The 20,887-nt window shown below is 37.6% G+C and overlaps 4 protein-coding genes and 1 non-coding gene across 5 annotated transcripts; 1 reads left to right on the forward strand and 4 right to left on the reverse strand.

Moving 5' to 3' along the window:
• Nucleotides 1–390: 390 nt before the first annotated feature.
• LOC145034972 (E3 ubiquitin-protein ligase At3g02290-like) lies at nt 391–2,057 on the reverse strand. Its single transcript, XM_078983551.1, has 5 exons — nt 1,887–2,057; nt 1,368–1,569; nt 860–1,274; nt 671–780; nt 391–586 (listed from the first exon to the last, which is right to left on the reverse strand). Exons 2-5 carry the CDS (start codon nt 1,479–1,481, stop codon nt 560–562), a joined length of 666 nt encoding a protein of 221 aa, XP_078839677.1. The 5' UTR covers nt 1,482–1,569; nt 1,887–2,057; the 3' UTR covers nt 391–559.
• Nucleotides 2,058–2,170: 113 nt separating this feature from the next.
• LOC145034973 (7-dehydrocholesterol reductase-like protein) lies at nt 2,171–3,132 on the forward strand. The gene is made up of 3 exons (XM_078983552.1): nt 2,171–2,318; nt 2,481–2,639; nt 2,768–3,132. The coding sequence occupies exons 2-3, from the start codon at nt 2,486–2,488 to the stop codon at nt 3,001–3,003; spliced, it is 390 nt and encodes a 129-aa protein (XP_078839678.1). The 5' UTR covers nt 2,171–2,318; nt 2,481–2,485; the 3' UTR covers nt 3,004–3,132.
• A 51-nt stretch (nt 3,133–3,183) lies between these two features.
• On the reverse strand, nt 3,184–7,825 carry NEF1 (no exine formation 1). The gene is made up of 4 exons (XM_078983546.1): nt 6,521–7,825; nt 5,022–5,593; nt 4,718–4,937; nt 3,184–4,647 (listed from the first exon to the last, which is right to left on the reverse strand). Exons 1-4 carry the CDS (start codon nt 7,745–7,747, stop codon nt 3,298–3,300), a joined length of 3,369 nt encoding a protein of 1,122 aa, XP_078839672.1. The 5' UTR covers nt 7,748–7,825; the 3' UTR covers nt 3,184–3,297.
• A 764-nt stretch (nt 7,826–8,589) lies between these two features.
• Nucleotides 8,590–10,512, reverse strand: LOC145035317 (ubiquitin domain-containing protein DSK2a-like). Its single transcript, XM_078983880.1, has 7 exons — nt 10,454–10,512; nt 10,312–10,378; nt 9,706–9,861; nt 9,511–9,620; nt 9,026–9,054; nt 8,854–8,943; nt 8,590–8,765 (listed from the first exon to the last, which is right to left on the reverse strand). Exons 1-7 carry the CDS (start codon nt 10,510–10,512, stop codon nt 8,590–8,592), a joined length of 687 nt encoding a protein of 228 aa, XP_078840006.1.
• Nucleotides 10,513–13,040: 2,528 nt separating this feature from the next.
• Nucleotides 13,041–13,148, reverse strand: LOC145038099 (U6 spliceosomal RNA). The gene has a single exon (XR_013679168.1). It is a non-coding gene; the product is annotated as a U6 spliceosomal RNA (small nuclear RNA).
• Between the last annotated feature and the right edge of the window lie 7,739 nt (nt 13,149–20,887).

Below are 20,887 nucleotides of genomic sequence, written 5' to 3' on the forward strand. Positions count from 1 at the left end.
CAAAAGCCAAACACACACATAGGCATATATTTGTAGCACCAGGTTGTTTTATTTTGGATTTTAGCTCCAGTCTACGTGTAGAGCACCATCCTCCAATATAACCATTCTATCCTTACAAATCACAGACTTATGACGGCAACTTTCTTTTTTAGATATTGTTATTATGTTAATATTCCAATGGATAAAATTTATATGGTCCTTATGATTTCTCAATTTTTTTTAATAAAAAAACCAAACGTTTGTCTACTTAATAACTCAAAAAATGTAAATATTAACATAAATCACAATGCCTTGAACAAAAAAACTGATACTCAGGCTTTTGAGACTTTAATCGTTGATTCTCACAATTTTTACTGCTAGATCAAACATATGGGGATATATGAAACAGAATGACAAAAATGGAAACATTCTATTAATCATTTCATTACATATATAATAATAACCCATGGAGTTTAAAATGGAGATGACATAAGCCTGGTATTGGTTAGCGATAAGTAAACTTAATTTCCATTATTAACAATACAAGTTGCTTTAAAACCTCTCAAACTCCATAAAATAGCTATGGACTTTCACAGAACTCCATCACCTGATAAAAACAACAAACAAATAACAAAAATAAGACAAAGAAATATTAACAAAAAGATACCACCCTGTAAAAAGATTAACCAACCTTGCCACACATTGGACAAGTGTCACTTCTTTCCATCCATTCATATATACAACCAAGGTGAAAATGATGAGAGCACTGTGTCACTATTTTAGGATTCTCCAAAGTATATTCTGCAAGTTCATAATTTTATCAACACAAGGCCATTAATGATTATGGAAGCATGAGATATGAAAACTTTTTAGTTTTTACCTTCAAGACATGTTGGGCAGACATCTTCATTGTCTGAAGATTGCTCGTAGGGTACCCCTTCTGGAACTTTCACCTTCTCCAGAGACTCTGGAACTCCACATTTGGAATCATCTGTAGAATCAATACCAGATTTTCTCTTTCCAAAATCCAAAAATTCCATACCAGAACTACTCATGCTCCTTCTGAGTGCTTGTGAATCCTCTTGGAAATGTGTCATTGATTTCTCACGTCTTGACACCAGGCCACGTTGCAGACGTGAAAATCTATGGTCTGATTCGTAAGGTAAAGGTCTTGTGGATGAGTGGATTTCATCGTTTAAAGAAGTTGGAAGTGTGAAGCCAACAGAAGATGATGCAGTTCCTTGAATGGGAGATGAAACTGGTAGCCCTTCGATCCTCTGAAACAATGCACCATACTGCATATTGTACAATAGAAAAGAGGATTTCAGAAATCGGAGAAGATGAAGTTGAAGGAGATTGAGAGAGAATGTGAAGGAAATTATGCTTACTCCAGAAAATAATTGGTGGAAAAAGAATCGTAAGCAGAGGCAGTGTCTATATATAGCATTTGTGGGAAATTCTTCCAGGTCATCGCCACACTGACAGCAACAAATCGAATTCATCTCAATGATTACTGATCCGGGCTCAAGCAGCTCAATCGATTGATTATTGATTTCTTAAAGCCTGGTTATGCAATCGGCTAGCTTGAACCTGTAATTGAAAGACAATTCGGTATGAATAGACGATCAATATAATGTTTAGGAGGAAGCTTGAAACTACCCTAATCTTTTATTGGATTTAGGCCACTGTGAGTATCTTTAAAACTCAAGTTTACCCGTATGATTTTAGCATCATGTTAAAAAGGGCATTTTCGATTCGAATTGCACATCAGATGCATGCCGACGATCCATGTAAACCAAAAGAGAGACGGATGGAAAAAGATTTGAAATAGACCACACAACTAACAACCAAAATCAGAATTAGAATCAGAAAGAAGACGAAGGTGTTAGGGTTTCCGATAAAATTACCTGTGGATCATGGCGCCAGTCCAGGGCGACAGCCTTACAACAATCTGCGAATTCCAAGAAAACTGATAACGATTACAGGAATTTGTATTTTACTGAAGGAAGAAGTTTCGAGAGAAGAAAGAAGAGAGAAAATGAAAATGTGTATATGGTCTCCTAAAAAGTAAAACACGCCCCACAATCAACCGACTTTTATTACTCTTTTAGTTGGGAGATACCGACGGGTTTTTCATATTTGTTGGTGGAAAATAATAAAAAGACTCTTTTGCCCTTCCTATTTCCTTTAAAACCCGCTATTGCCCTCTCCTTTTTTTTCCCCAATATCAAGATCGCCTTCCTCTTTCAGTTTAACATAACACCATCGGAGATTTCCTCTCGCAATTCGCAGGCAGTGATACTCCGAAAACCTTCTCAACAGCGAAACCGAATCCACTGGTATGATTTCAGAAATTTTCATAAATATATTGCTTTACTTAATAATTAGGGCTTTGCTATAATATTGATTGCCTCGATTATTAATTAGGGTTTTGCTATAATATTGTTGCGTATCGACAAGGATTGTTTAGTCTGCTATTATATGTTTTTCCTCCATTGCAGTGCAAATGTCGGCATACGAGAACGTTGTTACAGGAAAGCTGAAACTAAAGGGTAAGGCCCTTGACGTCAAAGCTGGTGGAACCAAGAAGACGAAGAAGAAGAAAAACAAAGTTTTATCTAATGAAATCACTCAAACAATCGAGAACGAGTTTTCTGAAGGTAATAATCCCTCACAATGCTTTCCTACATTCATCATACCATATAAGTATAACCTCGATTCTTGATTCAAGATTGCTTTCAGCAGTTGATTCTAATTCATTTCCTTTCAAATTTAACATGTGTTACAGGCATGGAGTTGGAAGAGACAACAAACGATGGGAAGAAATCAAAAGATGGTTCCGGTTCGTATGTAGATAATTTGACTCCAGCTGAGAAGCGTTATATGGATCAACGACAGAAAATAGACATGCAAAAGATGGCAAAAACATCAAACAAATCACATCGTGACAGGATTTCTGACTTCAACCAGTATCTCGCAAACATGAGCGAACACTACGACATCCCAAAAGTTGGCCCTGGCTAAGTAGCAGCTACCATTCCAGAATTGTATTTGCATGCATTTATCTTTTGTTTTGCTACTTTCATTTTGTTGAGCAAATTGAAATGAAATCATGTCAAATAAAAAAAAAAACATCACTTCTACTTTCCTGAATCTTTTGTTTTACTAGTTTCATTTTTTGTTATGCAAACTGAAATCAAATCATGTCAAAAAGAAAACATCACTTTTACTTTCCTGAATCCAAAATCAAAAGACATTTAATTGTACAAAATATTTCTTCTACTTTTGCTTTTGTTTCTAAAAGTAAAACCCTAGTCCCTAGATATACTTCAACCCCGACACATATTGCTGTCTGGATATTAGATACTGAGCTAAGGAATATATAATCCCCAACAGCCCCAAAATCCTTATCTTGACAACATCCGTTATAATCGAAGGAGGCAAATTAAGCGGAATTGTAAGCAATGGCATCGAGTCATTCCTCTTTGTATAACTCCACACAAACCGATTAAACATCACATGACTTGGAATCGTCAAAATCAAAAGAGCCAAATTCTTAACCGCAAAAATCCAATCGGGCCCACCAATCTGCATCCCCCAACCCACATCCCCTTGCCATATCTCCTCCCAAATACTGTAAACCGAAGTCAACATCAAGTAACCCGATATCACAACCGTAACCGGGAAATACCTCTGTTTATCCCCAAATCCCGCAACAAAATCCGAATCCTGGTTCAAAAGCAACAGAATCGGAGCCAAAAAGAATATCGCCCGGTTCGACCCGCCCGTCAAATTCACATTCAAAATCAAACATATCGCGAAACACATCACCGTCGCCACATTCCCGACAGCTGGCATCCACGCCCCCTCCACTGCAATCCGTTTGATTGTGAAAGCGGGAACGGTCAACACGCGGCGTTGATTCATGAACCGCATTTTTGGCGGGAAACTCGCGCTTTGACCGGATTGACTATGTCTAAGACCACCAGCGCCCTGGTCGTTGAATTTTTCACGCATGAGTGAGGCGAGCTCGAATTTGATCTCGAGCGCGATAAGCATGAAAATGGCGGCGTATAACCCGAGAAGTGACGTTCTTGCCCCTTCCACCGCCAGCAAGGCGGTCAACTTACTGTCTTCTTCGCCCACGTCACCGACCCCGGTTTCCGCGAGTAAGGTTTTGATTCTGACCTGGCCTTCTAACAGATAGGTGACTGGGAAGAGGGCTACGAGTAAGGCGAACACCCATGGGAGGACTTTTGTGCTTGAAGCAGATGGGAGGTGTGTGAAGACTACAAATACACAAGTGCACACCATTGTGACAACTATAAGGAGGTGTAGAATTGTTGCTTGGAGGAAGTATTCGGCTGATATGAAGACACCTAAGGCGATTCCCATGGCGATTGAGAATATCATACGTAACTCGACAATGTACTTTATAGGGATGATTGAGGTGACTGCTGCAAGTGAGAGGAGGATTGCTGACATCAGCAGCCATGATGGCCATGTAGGTTTTGATGTGATGAAACCGTAGATTGAGATGTCATCGGTGGATTGTCTGGCGGCTTTTATTAATTCCGAATGGTATGTCCATGATGTTGGGAGTGGCGGCTGCATGATTATGAAAAGGAGTCCGGTTGCTATCACCAGCACCAAGCTTCTTTTAGCAGACTGCACATGAAAAATAATATATTAATAAAAAGAAAAAAAAAAAGAAAAAAAGATTGTTATTACTTATTACCATGACATGAGAAAAGTGAAGGGCAACAATGGGCAAGCAAGCTAATCCGGTCAAGAGTATACAGAATCCCAAAAGTAAACCGCCAGATGGCGATCTCCCGTTCCACCATTGTAAAGCTTCAAAGATTGTTTCGCGACAAAACCAGACCGATAAACCAAAAACTGCAGCATGAGTGTAGCCTTGCCATGGTTTCATCTTCGAGGCTGTTCTTGATCGATCCCTGAAATCAAAAAGAATATATAAAAGTGTGTTTACAAATCATGAAGAATGTAAAAAGGTGAGGGATGGGGAATGGAATAGTTACTTGTATAGAAGCAATGGAGGAGTGACAGCTAATAAAAGAACGGTGGATGCCCATAGAGCGGTTTTTGAGGTCATGAACAACATGGAGAGTTTTGATGAATACAAACAAGTTAACACCCAAACGGCTTTTGATCCGATTTGGTGGTCCACAGAGAGTCTTCTCACGAGGGCTAATCCGAGAAAAGTTGTTAAAAACACCATGTAACTTGGGTACATCACCTCATCATCAAAGCTGTAGTAATATATCCCTGAGTATGTGTAAAAACGATTCTCAATGTAGCATAGGAGTAATGCGTGACTGATCAAACCGACTTCTGTTAGGTAATGAAGCTTTTGGGGAAGAAGGGCTAAACCAGGAACCACCATTGCTAATATGACATCAGCAACTATGAGCTTGCAGAAGGATTTTAATGACATGCCTGCTAGCCAGATGTTGAGGTCCCAGAAATTATGCAAGACAAACCATGTCACCATTAAGCTCCCGAGTATGACAAAAGCGAAATATGATGAGAGGCTCTTTTTTGTGAAAAAACGAGCTAGATAAAATCCAGCTACTGCAGGGAGTGGAAGGAACTACAACATAATAATGAAAAAATAATAACACTTGTGTTAAAAAAAATAATCAAATGCATAGGTCTTTATAGAAACTAATTGTATTTAACAACTAGATTTTCCACTAACAGATTGATAAAATGCTTTAAAAAACTTTTACCCCAACGCATATAAATTTGCATAAAGCTTTACTTATTGGATAAAAAGCTTTTTGCTAGGAGGTCATTATTCTTTAAATGAACTATTCAAAAGGTAAAAAGCTTTTCAAAAAGCTTGCATTGGACTTTCACTTTGGAGATGCTCTAAAAGTAAACATGTCAAAGTTGAGATATTGATAAATGTGGATCCAAGGATTGGGCTCATTGGCAACACCAAAATCTGCCTCAACTCAGTTATGCAACATAGAACAAATTAACTCCAGTAATACGATAAGTCAAGAACTGGCTGCTATTTTTAACTAATAAATCATTATATCACAGTTTCCAAGGTAACCTAGTTTGAGTAGGATTTGAGGGGAAGCATTCAGATTTGGAACTAATCTAAGGAAATTGGTTGGATCACTACCTATAAAGGGTAGGAAAAAGTTTGTGTAAATGTTAATCCAGGTAGCTGCTTTAGGATGTTTGGTCCACGTGATTAATTCTGGCTTAACTTTGTCTAAACACACTTCATCATTACTTAATATGGTTGGACACTTATTAACTAGCCACTTGGAAGAAAATTGAGAGGATTGACAGCTCAATTCATATAAAGAGCAATGTCCATTACTGGGTGGGGAGAAAAAGACAAGCTGAACTACTTTTGATAATCTGGTTAATGACCAACCAAATTTTACAAGGTAAAGAATAGCTTTAAAATGGTAAAGTGACGGTTGAATGAGAAAGGCATGACAAGAATAAAATATAACCTTGATATGAAAAAGATAGCAGTTACTTGAGAATGACATACCAATACAGGAAATCCCACAACGATTGCTCCAGCAGCACTCACAAAGACGGCCAAACCAGTGAAAGCCAATGAACTGGAAGCATCAGCAATCATGCCCATTTCATAAGCACCAGCACCAGCAGCCCCTCCAAGCATAGTTGCAGTGACCAGAAGATAATTCAATGGCCAAGGAACTTGAATATAGCGAGCAAAGGAATGGAAAACAACCCTGACCTCCAAGCAAATGACAACAATGACCAAAGCAACAGCACCATTCACTACTCGAATACTTCTCAGTTGGTGTTCACTCTTGGTGACCCACCAGAGAGCCCCCCTGGTGGATGCATATAGTTGAAACAAGAAGGGAATGAAAAAAAGAAGGAACAAGTCACAGACTGTAGAGGCGGAGGAAAATACAATCGAATAGTGCGATGCAATGTGAAACATCAGAGGGAAGAATAGGAGGTTTAACGTGTGCAAGCAACTCTCGAGCTGGCCAAGGATTAAATTATCATCAGGAACTTCTCCACCATGGTAACTCACTTCTTGCTTCAATTTAAAGGATGAAACGCGAGGAATTGAGTACAGCCAGTAGAAAATGCAGTTAAAGGCCATGTGATAGTAGGAAGCATTGACCATACCAACAGCAGAGACAGTTGCCCAGCTGAAAAGAACCGAAGCTATGAAAGGGATGCAGGCAAAGAGAAGGCGTTCGAGAGCGAGGACGATGGTCGGGTACTCGATTTGAATCCACTTAAACTGAAGGGACGCCCAAACACCAATTAGGAAATTAGTCAGGGCGCATACAAAACAGGCAAGCAAGCCGAGAGGGATCGAATTGAAGGTCACGAACAGAGACGAACTGAAGAAGAAAGTGATCTGTGCAGCTATGAGAGAAAACCACACGGAGAAAAAGGAGCCAGACTTGAAGTTGAGCGAGTCGAGAATGTAAGCGATCATAAGGCCTAGGGTTAGGGCGGCGACGACTGGAGTGCCGCCGAGATCGAGAAGAAAGGCAGCGCATGGCACAAGCGCGATAGCGATCCTAGCGTTGTGGACGAAGGAAGACGGAGCGAAGCGAGAGTTCTTCAGCGATCTGCGAGTACTGCTGCTGCCGTTGGTGTAAATAGGGCTAGGGTTCCTCTCGGGAGAGTGGCCATTATTGAAGGTGGTGGAGAAGCTGGGGGCACTCATCGAAGGAGAGATGTAGGGGCGATATGAAGGAGGTTGGAGCTCCGGCGGTAACATATTCACAGGCGAAGGTTTAATTGATAAATGGGATCTGAGTGCACTGCCGTGGCGAGCTGAGTCGGAAAGTGAGAAGAGTGGTGGGTTTGATCTGAGAGGAGAGGGTTGGGTGTGACGTGTCTGCGACGCTCGCGGCCGTTGGATTACAATTTCATGTGACCCACCATGCATCTACAAGCGTTAGATCGTTTTCTATCTAAATCAGTCCTTCTATAGTTCTATACTTTATTACAATAGGTTGAGCAAATTACTGAAATCGTTCATGTGGTTTGATCAAAATTGCACGTTTGCTTCCTAACTTTTTTTGCACTCGGATCATTCCTGTGGTTTGATTTTGTTGTGTTTTTCGTCCCTATGGTTTGGTAAAAATTACAAGTTTTGTCCTTATCTTTATGTATGTAAGGGACGAAAAATGCAATAAAATCAAACCACATGGACGAAAAACGCAACAAAATCAAACCACGGGGACGATCCGAGTGCAAAAAAAAAATTAGGGACCAAATGTGTATTCTTGACCAAACCATAGGGGCGATTTCAGTAATTTACTCTAATACATTTATAAAACTAGATGAGGATCCCATGTTGCGGGAATGGGTGTGAAAGGAACTGATCAATAATGTAATTTACTAAACTAACTTAAAAGTTACTTCCGTTTAACATGAACATGTTTAGAGTGTAAGGGTGATGTGAGATTTATTGTTTGGTTGATTAACTGGTAATGGGATCCAAAAACTGGAAAAAAAAATTCCACCGAAATGCCCCTGGTCAGTTTGATAACGATTTGAATACTTTAAAGAAAAAAACAACTTACATTACATGCCAACATGTCATCATTAAATAAATCATAAAGAATGCCACACCATCACCATCATGGACCAAAGTTTCCCCAAAAGTCTCTCAACAGCAGCATAAACATTGCCCGAAGTAGCACATAAAACCCTAATATTCTCCTGCAAATCAAAGAACCCCATCTCCTGAAGTTGAGATAGTTGAGTTGCATAAAGTTGCTCTAGTGCCACTACAAATTAAAAACAATAATCATCGTCATCATCATAAATAAAAGTTCAGGGGTAAAAAACATAAATTTACAAAAGAACTTGACTTACCATCAGGGACATTTGGGACTCCCATGCCACCAGCTCCAAGTCCACCAAACATACTCATCAACATGTCGAATCCCATATTGTTTTGTAATCCTGTAGATTAAAAACTTGAAATAATACTAAAATGGCATATGATTTATAAAAATTATTAACAATGGAAGTGTCTAGTTACTACCTGGAGAAGCACCAGTCTGAGTAGGATTCCTGAAACATAAAACTTAATGGGTTGAGCATGTAAAACTGACGAATATTGTGAATTTTGTCTTTTGAAATGTAAGGTTAAAATGGTCATTTAGTCATCCAGACCATCTATTCAGTCTAGAAAAGAAACAGGCCTCGTGTATAGTTGTATACAATACTTTATTCAGACATACAATATAATCCATTCAACTACTTTACCAATGATGGATATATTCAAGTGAATCTTTTTTACTTAATACATAAAAACCAACTTAATTGGATCATTTTGGCACTTAAATCAAATTAGTTATACTAAAAAAAGCATTTCCACTTACAAAGTTGATTGTTGTTGATTAAGCTGGGGTAGAAGCTGCTGTAAAGACATCATTTGTTGTATAAAACAAACCAACTTATCATCAAACTCAAATTTACAACAGTCAAAGTTACAAACCAAAATTACTCCACAATTTGTATACCTACATCATTCGAGGTGAAATTAACTGACGAAGCACTTCTGGATTCTGCATCATTTCCCTCAACTGAGGGTTAGAATCGAACATAGTGAGAAGTTGAGGGTTTTGACTCACAATCTACAAATTCACATCACCAATACCATTAAAAAAATTTATAAATGATCCAATACCTCAACTATAGTGTATATCATCTTTAACATACCTGCTCCATATACTGGGGATTTGAAAGTAAGATTTGCATCATCCGAGAAACAGTTGGATTCTGCAACAGCTGGCTCATGTCCGACGTGCCACTTGTCCTGTCTGCCCCTAGTAAACCACGAACACCTAACCCAGATACATTTGGTGCCCTTGTTGGCTAAAAACCACCTAATCATTTTCACCATACAAAGATATAAGATAATAGTTTAAAAAAAAAAAAAAAAAAAAAAAGTCCTGAATGTGAAGTTTATAATGTCTTTTATACCAGAAGGGGCACCCCCAGGGTTAGGAAGTCGGTTAGAATTAGGAGTTGTAGAGCTTGGAGTTGTTTCAGGATTTATCGCACATACAACATCTGAAGGTCTGACTTCAGTTTCTAAGACCAGAAAATGTGTCATCTCAAATTGAATAAAATATGACTACAAATCGAAATCACTGGGCCGAATCAGATAAATAGCGAATCGAAAACAGACACACAACAAATGGAAACCACATAAATCGAAATCAAAGCCAGATTTGCTCATAAATCGAAACCACATAAATCAAACGTCCAGGAGCATAATTTGCATCAGCCCTGCCGAGGCAATTCAGTATATATAATATAAACAATCTGTATTTCACTCATTATATGTATCTGCACATGCTTATGGTAGTATGAACAGAACTTGTGACACCTGCATAAATAGTGGTACATTCAAGATTAATGAAAAAGAAAGATTTTTTTATTGGGAATCTTATTATTTAATTACTTGATTTGAAGAGCAACTAAACCAATCTTCCCAAGAAGAGCCTCTATGCCAAAGAGCATCTTTCATGGAGAAAACTGAGTGATCTTCTTCTTCGAAGCCTTATTCTTTCCCTCCTCATTCATGTTCGCTTTCATTGAAATTATATGAGATTATCGAAGCCTCTGCTTGTTTCTGACCCGACATTTTCTTCGATTTCAAATAATAAACCTCCTTTTATTCTCTTTTCTAAACGGATTTGTCAGCGCATATAAGGACAACTAAATTAGGATTAACAAAAACGCATCAATTCCCAAATCCATAAACCAATGCCCATGAAAAAAATATAAAATATTGTATTTTTATAAGAACGAAAAACAAAATAAAGGAGTCGGATTCACTGTTCAGTATTTACAGCGGATCAAATCAAATAGGGTTTGGTTTGGAATTGAAAGAGAGAAAAAAAAAAGAAAAAAAAAGGTTTTGAGGGTGATAGTGGATGGTATATGTGTATCAATATGCTCCATTGCTCCTTCTCACATTCTTTCTTTACTTGACGGCTCCAAATCGTGCTAAAGAACATAAGAAGTATGAATACATACTGTTGTTGGGAATCTCCACCACCGGCACAGTTCCTTCATCATTCCTGTCAAATAGGTCAAATCCATGAAGTCAAAAAAAGATCACATACGAAGTAAAGCAGAAAGACGAAATGATTACCCAGAATCAACGGTGGAGTTAACCGATGACAATCAACCACTTCTGCAATTTCGGTGGAGAAGATAGAGTACAATGCATCTTGAATCTTTGTAATCGAATTCCAAAATTAGGGATAAAAGCAGCCACCACCGACAGTGAGGACGGAGGAGGTGTGTTGCAGAAGAAATCATCAGGGTATGATGAAGAAGAATCGAGAATAAACAGTGAAAGCGGTGGAGTTGGAAACCCGATTGGTCGACAAAACGGTGAGGCAAAACCGAAGAGAAGCGCCCGAGGTAAAGTGAGGAAGAAATTGGAAGTGTTATCTACTCTTGATGAAATCAATGTCACGTGTGTATACAGAAATCAAAATCCGATTAGGCAAGGAAACGGTGAAGCAAAATAAAGATAACACGTGTCCATAAATGAATACATATAATGGAAAAAGATGCCTCTACAAAAACGAAAAACAATTGTAAAACAACTTGATAGACAAAGGACCAAAACTGTCAAAAACTCAGGAGCTTCACTGTAGCTAAGGAGGGATAAATTTAATATATATATATATATATATATATATATATATATATATATATATATATATATATATATAATATGGGATAATCAAAATTTAACACAAGGAAATGAAATTTGAACATTTGTATTTAATTTAGATGGTGGAGATCAAAATATAATATAATGATAATCCACATGAAAGAAATTTGACCAATCAAAAAATACATTTCACATTATATATACTACATATAGAGTATTGACCATTGTAAACCCTAATGCTCTTTACCTTCATTTCTCATGCTAAAACTTCACATCCCTGCACCATCTTCCTTTTCTCCCACTAAAAATCGATTTTATCATCTTCATCTTAGACAATCTGAAAACCCTATGACAATCCCCAACTATTGTCGTTACTGTCGTCTAGCATCACCGCTTTCTATCAACATTTTTCGCTCCCATCGTTCTTGGCCGACACACCCTCTCAAGAAAAACTCTTTACACTCTTAAGAAACCTCAACTTCCTCTAACTACCGCCACCGCCATCCTCTGTCTCCAACATCCTAGGCTACGAACACCACCTCATGACCACAAGTGTTAGACATGCAAAGATAATGTCAAAACAAATATGTTCATCTTCTTTATTTTTACTGTTGTATATTCATTCAAAAACAATAGGTGTTTTCATCTTTTTTTTATATTTATTGGATTTGTATTACCTAAAGATTTTAAATTTGGTTGTAAGTATGCATCACTTGGTGTTGGTTTCCTGACAATGAGATGTTTGACTTATCTTTTTAGAGGCCAAAAGTCTTTTTTGGAAAAAGTTAGGTTTTCTGACTTTTCTAAAAAGTTCATTTTCCTTATATTCAAAATCAAAAAGTAGCTTTTAAAAGTGCTTTTACCAAACATCTTTTACCTTTGATCTTTTCCTAAAAGGACTTTTGGTCTCTCAAAAGCTAAGCCAAACACACCCAATGTTCTTATACAATGTTATGAAGTATAATTTCAGATCTTTGTTGTATTGGTACAAATATTGAGCAAAAGGTTTAAGATTAGTAAATGTCTTGACTATTTTGTGTATTAATATTTGTATAGCTTCGAGATTTTTAAGGCAAAATACAGGTATATAGATTTTTTAAGGGAAAATACAGGTATGTAGTAAATGTATTGACTATTTTGTGTATTAACATGTCTATTTAGCTAGAATCTCAAACCATAACTTCAATAAAACAAACTGACCTACATAAATATAATATATGTATAACAAATAATGAAATGTACTATTTTATCCATTAGTTTGATTAACTAATCATAAATTAAATAAAAAAAAATTATGGATTAGATAAATAGAAACTGACAACATTCTTCAGTTTTTGACTAATGAGAAAACTAATTTATAATTTTTTTTTTTACCATTGTTCGATTTGTACGTGTCTTCCTTGCGCTAGGGCCATTTTAATCTTCTCTGTATAGTTTCAATTTTATCTGATGTCCAAGAGAGAAATCTCAAAACGTTTAATTTTTAAATTTGAGTTAAAAATGCTAATGAATTTGAATTTAATGATAAGAAATAACTAAGTTTATTTTTTATATGTTACTTTTGACATTTTTTTTTTATTTTTGATTTATAATATAACTTTTAAATAACTAACGATATGCACAAGATAACTTTTTTTTTTATTATTAATTATATATGTTTCTAGAGCAGTATTAACAATTGAAAGTGAAAATGACAACAAATTTAGTGATCAGGTGATCAATAAGTTCTATGGAAAAGATAAAGTGTAATACAATTTTGACGGAGTAGAAAATGATAAGAACAAATTTTATTCGATGAAAATTTTGAACTCTTTAATTGTGAGGTTTACCCCCTCGCACTTTTCAGCTTAGAATTGGATGATGAAACAACTTGAAGTTTCATTTCAACGCGGTGTATCAAAAAGTTTTACATGATAAGTAAAAAACAGTTGTGTATGGATATTATCGATATCTTTTCAATGTTATGTGTTTTTAAACATACTATTATTTTAATCTCAAAAAATTTATATAGAAAAAAAAAAAAAAAAAAAAAAAAAAAAAAAAAAAAACTAGCCATAGAAGAAACTATATGTTGCCGCAGCATTGCGCGGGTACCCCACTATTACCTTATAATGCATACATAAGTATGAAGCCAATTATTTCTAAGACTTTTATCTTAAAAACAAGGAGCATGTATCACAATTAGCATTTCAGCTAGGAAATTCTATTATTATGTAACCATTCAACTATTGTAAAACATATACTCTAAGTAAATCACATTCAATGCTCATTTAGATTCACCATTCATGTTCATCAAAGAGTCTGAAGCCCTAAGAACCATGGTTTAAGTCCATATTGGACTAGGATTTCCTTATTGGGCCTAATTGACCAATAAGCATCCAATTCAACCATTTTGGGCTTGGAAACCCTATTTGGATTCTAATTGGACCCACTTCCATAAAACTTAGCATTTTGGGCCCAAAATAAATTAGTTTACCCGTAATGGGCCTTATTGGGCCATAAACTCCATTTTTCTTTCAAAATGGGCCGTGAGCTATCTAATGAGCCCATTGGGCCGAAAAGTAATCATTGTGCCTCATGATCTCGAGTAAAGGCAAGTCAAGGCCCAAACTACTCCACCCTTCCTCCTAGCCCCAAAACCCTTGGCCCAACAACATTTAAAAAAATGAAAAATGAAATGGAAAGGGGGGGAGTTGACTTTGGAGGTGCCACCTCCATATTACTCACCATGTAACAAGGCAAGTTATCTCATATTTACATGCAAAGTCACCTCATTCTTCTCTCCCCTCTCCTCTTCTACTCACGACCGAAGGTAACCACACACACACACACATACTACATCAAACTCTATCTAACACTCTCAAGGATATCCTCCTCTTTCCATCAAGAATCTCGAAATTTGCTTGTGTTTCAAGACGGTTTTCACAAGAAAATCATCATTTCTTGGTAAGTCTTTACACACCCAAGTTGTATAACTTCATCCTCGTGTTAGATTACTCCTTTAAGCAAGTTTTTTTGGTAATCATACTCCTAGAAACCTTCCTAAGTTCGAGATCCACTCAAGAAAGCTTGCTAGGTTAAAAAATCTCTTCATCTTTCTTCAAAATCCGAAACATCAAGCAAAGGTGAGTTCATACCCCCTTGTTTTTGGTTTTCATATGATTTTTGGGGGAGAATGCAAGTAAAATGTGTAGATCTATGTGTTATATGCATGTCTTGTGTGATTTCTTAGTTTATGTTGTAAAAATATGTTAGATCTTGGCAAATCACGACTTCTTAAGTAACATTGAGTTAAGATCCATGAACTATGACACCTTATACATCAAACTATCAAGTTAAAATTGCTTTATGTTTAAGATACAAAAATTTAAGGCAAAAACATTGTTAGGGGTCAAAATTGTCAAGAAAACAAAAGATAAGGGTAAAAAGCGACACTTATGTTTTTATAAGGATCAAACAGGTCCTAGTTGTATAAAAATGGATTTTATGGTAAACATGCTTTCCAAAGGGGCAAAAATATAAATTTTAGCTTAATGGGCCAAGCTTTTGGGCCCCACGGTTTTGGGCCCAAAATTGCGAAAAAGGGAAAGTTTTGGGACTAAAATGTTATTTGAGTAAAGTTTGAATCATAAATGTAAATAAAAAAATTTTGGGGGGAAAATAACATTTATTTTCAAATTAGACCAAAATGTAACTTTTATCAAAATTGGGCCGAAAGTGTAAGTTTTTACAACCAAAGGGCCGAAAATACATTTTTATGCAAAACTAGGTCTTAAATGTTGAAATATGGATTTTTGGACTAAAACCGTGAATTTCAAGATATTTGGGACAAAATTGCAAATTTTTACAAATTATGGACTAAAGTGTCATTTTTACAAAACTTTGGCCTTAATTGAAAATTTAAGGCTTTTGACCAAACATGTTGTCTTGCGAAAAAGGTGACTTTTTATAATAAATTGGTAAATCACGAGATAAAATCAACAACGAAACAATACGAATGGACGGAAATACATCGATATTACTTTTATTAGGCCTAATATTCATCTTACGTGGCCAATGGGCCTTAAAGGTCCATTCAAGTTTATATTGAGCCCAATATCTTCCATGACATGTTTATTTGGCCTTGGGCGACCCATTCACATGTTAATTTGGGCATGAAATATGGATCACATGTTTATTGGGCCTTTATGGTCCATTTACATGTCTATTGGGCCCAAATTACCCACTTACATGTTATTGGGCATCGTGGTCCATTTACATGTTAATTAGGCTTGGAATGGAATTCACATGCTAGTAGATCGTAACTATACCTTTGCATAATCATTGAACTTCGTATACTCATATATGTACCGTTTGAATATGAAAACATACAACGTACACGTAAACATTAAACATAGTACAAGGGGTTAAGAATCTAGTAAGACTTGTCGGTTGGCACCTTTTAGTGTACAACCATAATCTGTAGTTATAATAAGAAATTCTTGGAGGGAAAGCGGGAGTTTGTGTATAGATCTATACGAGGTGACCCCCCACGCCTTAGCTGTTTGCTACATATAGACTAGGCTAGTATAGGGCGACAAAATCTTGAGCAATACCGACATTTGGAAAAATACTAAGACGGGCGACCTATTCATTATCATGTATGATTATAACTGCTCATGTTAGGATTCTATACCAAAAATTAATACTTCGAAGATTACCCCTTCGATTGTGTCCATACAATACGACTTATTTAACGATACAAGAACCTCAACATTGTCGAGAATCAGAAAATATCGAATTTTCTGGGGAAATATTAATATACAACTATCACTTACTTACAACACAAAGAAATCTAAACCACATTCATATACGTCACAACTATGAAATTCACACATGCATTATATACTTGATTTTCAACCCACAATAATATAATTATTATATTCAATCATCAAACAATCAACCCAATTACCCATCCCCATTATCTTCTTTTAATCTTCCCTAAAGATATTATCCTAAGCGTCATCTCCTATATCATATTTATCGCTCATCTCCTTACATCTTATATCCTTATATGCTTGTTCCTAAGAACTTTTCCTAAGGATCATCGCCTACATTGCATAGACAATACTAATTCGGGGATCACTCCCTCAATATATGTCTAGTAAGGGTTAGGGTATCATCGCATGATTACGCAGCCACAACATCGTCTGGACTCGTAAATCATAAAAAGGGTTAGACTATCATCGCATGAATACGTAGCCACAACATCACCTGGACTCGTAATTCATAGTAAGGGTTAGTCTATCATCGCATGAATACGTAGCCACAACATTGCTTGGACTCGTGATTCACAGTAAGGGTTAGAGTATCATCGCATGAATACGTAGCCACAACATCGCCTGGACTCGTAATTCATTACCTACAGGTTGTGAGCCTGTTGGTGTTTCCACGGGGTCATCTAGAATAGTCCGTGGTCGCCATATATACTCTGGTAGATGACTACATCGCCAAATTGCCACATCGCCGATCAAGGTTATGGTATCTCCTCTCATCTCACATCACCTATTTATCATCACCTATCTATCATCACCTTTCTATCATCACCTATTTCTCATCACCTAATTATCATCACCTATTTCTCATCACCTAATTATCATAACCTATTTCTCATCACCTAATTATCATCACACATCATCTAATTCATCTACCCATGTTCTACCCAACATATTTGTAGATATAAAATACATATACATATTAACTCATTTAATACATATATAAAACATCCATTCCACACTCATATCAAATAAACAACAATATATAAACACATAGCACGTATTTCATAGCAAATACTTTATATATATATATATATATATATATATATATATATATATATATATATATATATATGTTAGAAGAAAGTGATCACATACTCACACGTATAAACAGCAATATATATACACATAACACGTATTTTATAAAATACTTCATATCTATGTGTAAGATGAAAATGACTATACACTCACTTGATTAGAAGATGATCGGACAACACTACGACTTGAAGAAGAAGTATTCTTCGGTGAAACCGGGATCACTTCACACATTGGGTTTCTCACGAGCAGAGATGCAGCTCGGAAACTCTTTTCTTCTCGGGATCTTCGGACTTCGGGACTCGCTTCGGGTCTCGGGGTTGATACCAGGGCTTAGGGGGGTTAAAATTACACGTAAAACGATGTAATATGTGAGAGAGATGAGAGAATGAGCAACCAAACTCGCCTGGCCCTTCAAATCTATTTATAGGGAAAAACTGGCCCTTGCCACGTCGTGGAACCTTTTGCCACGTTGTGGGCTTGATCGTCACAGCATGCGTCATCCCAAGTTGCATCTGGGGGACTCCTGGAGGTTTCAGGAGACTTGCCACGTCGTGGTCTCTGACAGTTTTGGGGTTTCGCGCCCCGAACTTCAGAAATTCATAACTTTCGCATACGAACTCCGTTTTCGACGTTCTTTATATCGACGCGAAGGTGAGATTATGATCTACAACTCTCGTTTAGACTCCATTGGCTAATTTTGAATTCATTTTTTAATATATTATAATTATATTACTTATATAATATCTTTAGTAGGCCGGGACAGGAAAACTCCGTTCGAAATTCATAACTCCTTCATCTGAACTCCGTTTTCGTCTGTCTTTTTTTCGTTGGACTACTATCGAAGAAATATTCGAATCTCGTTTAGATCACTAAGGATAGATATCTATCTACCTTAAATTCACTATTTACGTCGCGCTGGGTCATGCCGGTTCTCTCGCGAAACTTCGACATGTCATAACTTATTCGTTATAACTCGGATTTTGGCGTTCTTTATATGCACGGAAACCTTGTGATATATACTACAAATTGTTTAAGATTAATCCTTCTAAATAATCTTCCATCAAAAAGTCATTTTTGATGTTTATCGTCTGTAAATTGACTAGCCCGGATCTACGGGCGTTACAAGCGTTTTCAAAATAACTTTTATTCTCAGGTAATCATTAAGCTGGAAGATTCTCAAGTGTGTATGGTTTGTTTTTATGTAAAATCACTTATCGTACTTTTAACAATTTGAACTTATGTATTTTTAACAATGTACTTGATGTGAACAATGATGGTTGTAATATGTAATATTGGTGATGAATGTGTTATGTTTCATGTATATTCATTGTGATGATTATTCAATTGTTAGTCACACGAGCCCCCAGATGTTTCCACCGTCTGGTTTGGGGGTGTGATAAGTTGGTATCAGAGCAATGTTTATAGTGAACTAGCATGTCTAACCATACATGATATGCAACTATAAACACAATGGGACTAAATAACTCTGAACAAAACAAAAATTTCACACTTATGTGCGCATATTAGGATGATAACCTAACAATATTTAATGAAAGCTTTTGGAGGAAATTCAACGATATGATTAAACCTGGGCAGTTATGTAGTCATATTGTAACGTCCGAAAAACACAACCAATTTAAAATTTTCAAAACAACCCGATTTTCATTAAAATGTTTACAAAAAGGTTTTCAATACAATTCATTTAAGTATTCCCAGAGTCATGTCGATACGAAATCATAAGGAGCGGTACGATCGCGCCTTTGCCTTGCCACAGTCTCCTGAAGAACCTGAAAAACATTAAACCACAACTGTAAGCCCGAGAGCTTAGTGAGATACCCCCAAGATACCAACCACGCATACGCCCTTCCAGGCTACGACCTTCCGGTCCAAAATATATAAATCATACATAACATAACAGAACATAGAACAACCATGCATATCGGGTCTAACGTGACTGGTCCGCCGTATCGGGCCTTCAGTCCTTCGGATCCATCCTCCGGGTCTAGTCATGTCCTTCGAGTCTACAGTGGGGTTGGTCTGCCCGCATCAGGCCTTCAACCCACCTGGTTCACTCTCTGAGTCTACAGTGTGACTGGTCCGCCCGCTTTGGGCCTACAGTCGGCCTGGTCCACTCTCCGAGCCTCGGCACGTCTGGTCCGCCCTCATGGGGCCTACAGCATATCCGGACCGCTCGCTGGGCCTTCGGAACAACCGGTCCGCCCTGGGTATCTTGGCCTACAGCACAAAGCAGGACCTGCCTCAACCCATCTCCAGTCCAAACAACCATGTGCACAAAACATACATTCATATAACAGTCATGATCAACAAACCGAGTAAACAGATCACATAGCATATCATTACTCTAACCGGGCTACCGACCTACCCGTTCACTAGCATAACATTACTCTGCATATCGAGGACTGACCTTTATAAGGTCCCCTTAGCATGTACCATCCTAACTACCAGGATGCAGACACAACCAGCAATAACATGATAAATGTAACTGAATCTCAATACACTAAAGGGCCGGCCTTGGTGCCTTAGACCCTGTTGATATAGTGAGGATAACTCACCTCGAAACTGACGGCTGAAAAGATAAGATCCCGCTGCTTCGAACTCTGACACAACTCCTCCACTGAACATCAACAATAACCCAATAAATACCCATAATTACCGAAATACCCCTGGAAGACAACTGATCAACCCTGGACAAGTCAAAGTCAACCCCTGACAGACCCTACTCGCCGAGTCAACCCGATGACTCGCCGAGTCCTTATGCTCAGACTTCCCTCACTTAGCGACCCAACTCGCCGAGTCACCCCAAGACTCGTCGAGTGCAACAACTCTGAGTCCACTCGCACCCAACTCACCGAGTCATCCCTCGACTCACCGATTCGTCGACTCAACCAGGAATATTGGGACTTCCTCGACATGACTCGCCGAGTCCAACTGGACTCGCCGAGTCCAAGGCAATCTTCAACCTACTCGCCGAGTTGTTCTTCCAACTCGTCGAGTTCAAGGCCATCTTCAAGCAACTCGTCGAGTCCACCCATGTGACTCGCCGAGTTCCACCGGTCTGAATCCATACAGAAGCATCTCAGGCCATGCAATTAATCCAAAACATAGATCCAGCCTCCTACAATCCATCCATCACGTAAAGTGGCAAACTTTACGTGAATCAAACGAGATCTAGGCCATTTCCACCTTAAAACCAAGGTTTGGGACATGATAGCTTCACTCATAGCACAAAGGTTGGGACTTTAATGCACTCAATGACTTCTCCACTCCAGATCTGAGGTAGCAACCTCAGATCCATCCTCCAACACCAAAATGTCACACAACCAAGCATCCC

The sequence above is a fragment of the Lactuca saligna genome, chromosome 3 (assembly GCF_052625555.1).
Source record: "Lactuca saligna cultivar CGN05327 chromosome 3, ASM5262555v1, whole genome shotgun sequence".
Classification (NCBI taxonomy): Eukaryota; Viridiplantae; Streptophyta; class Magnoliopsida; order Asterales; family Asteraceae; genus Lactuca; species Lactuca saligna.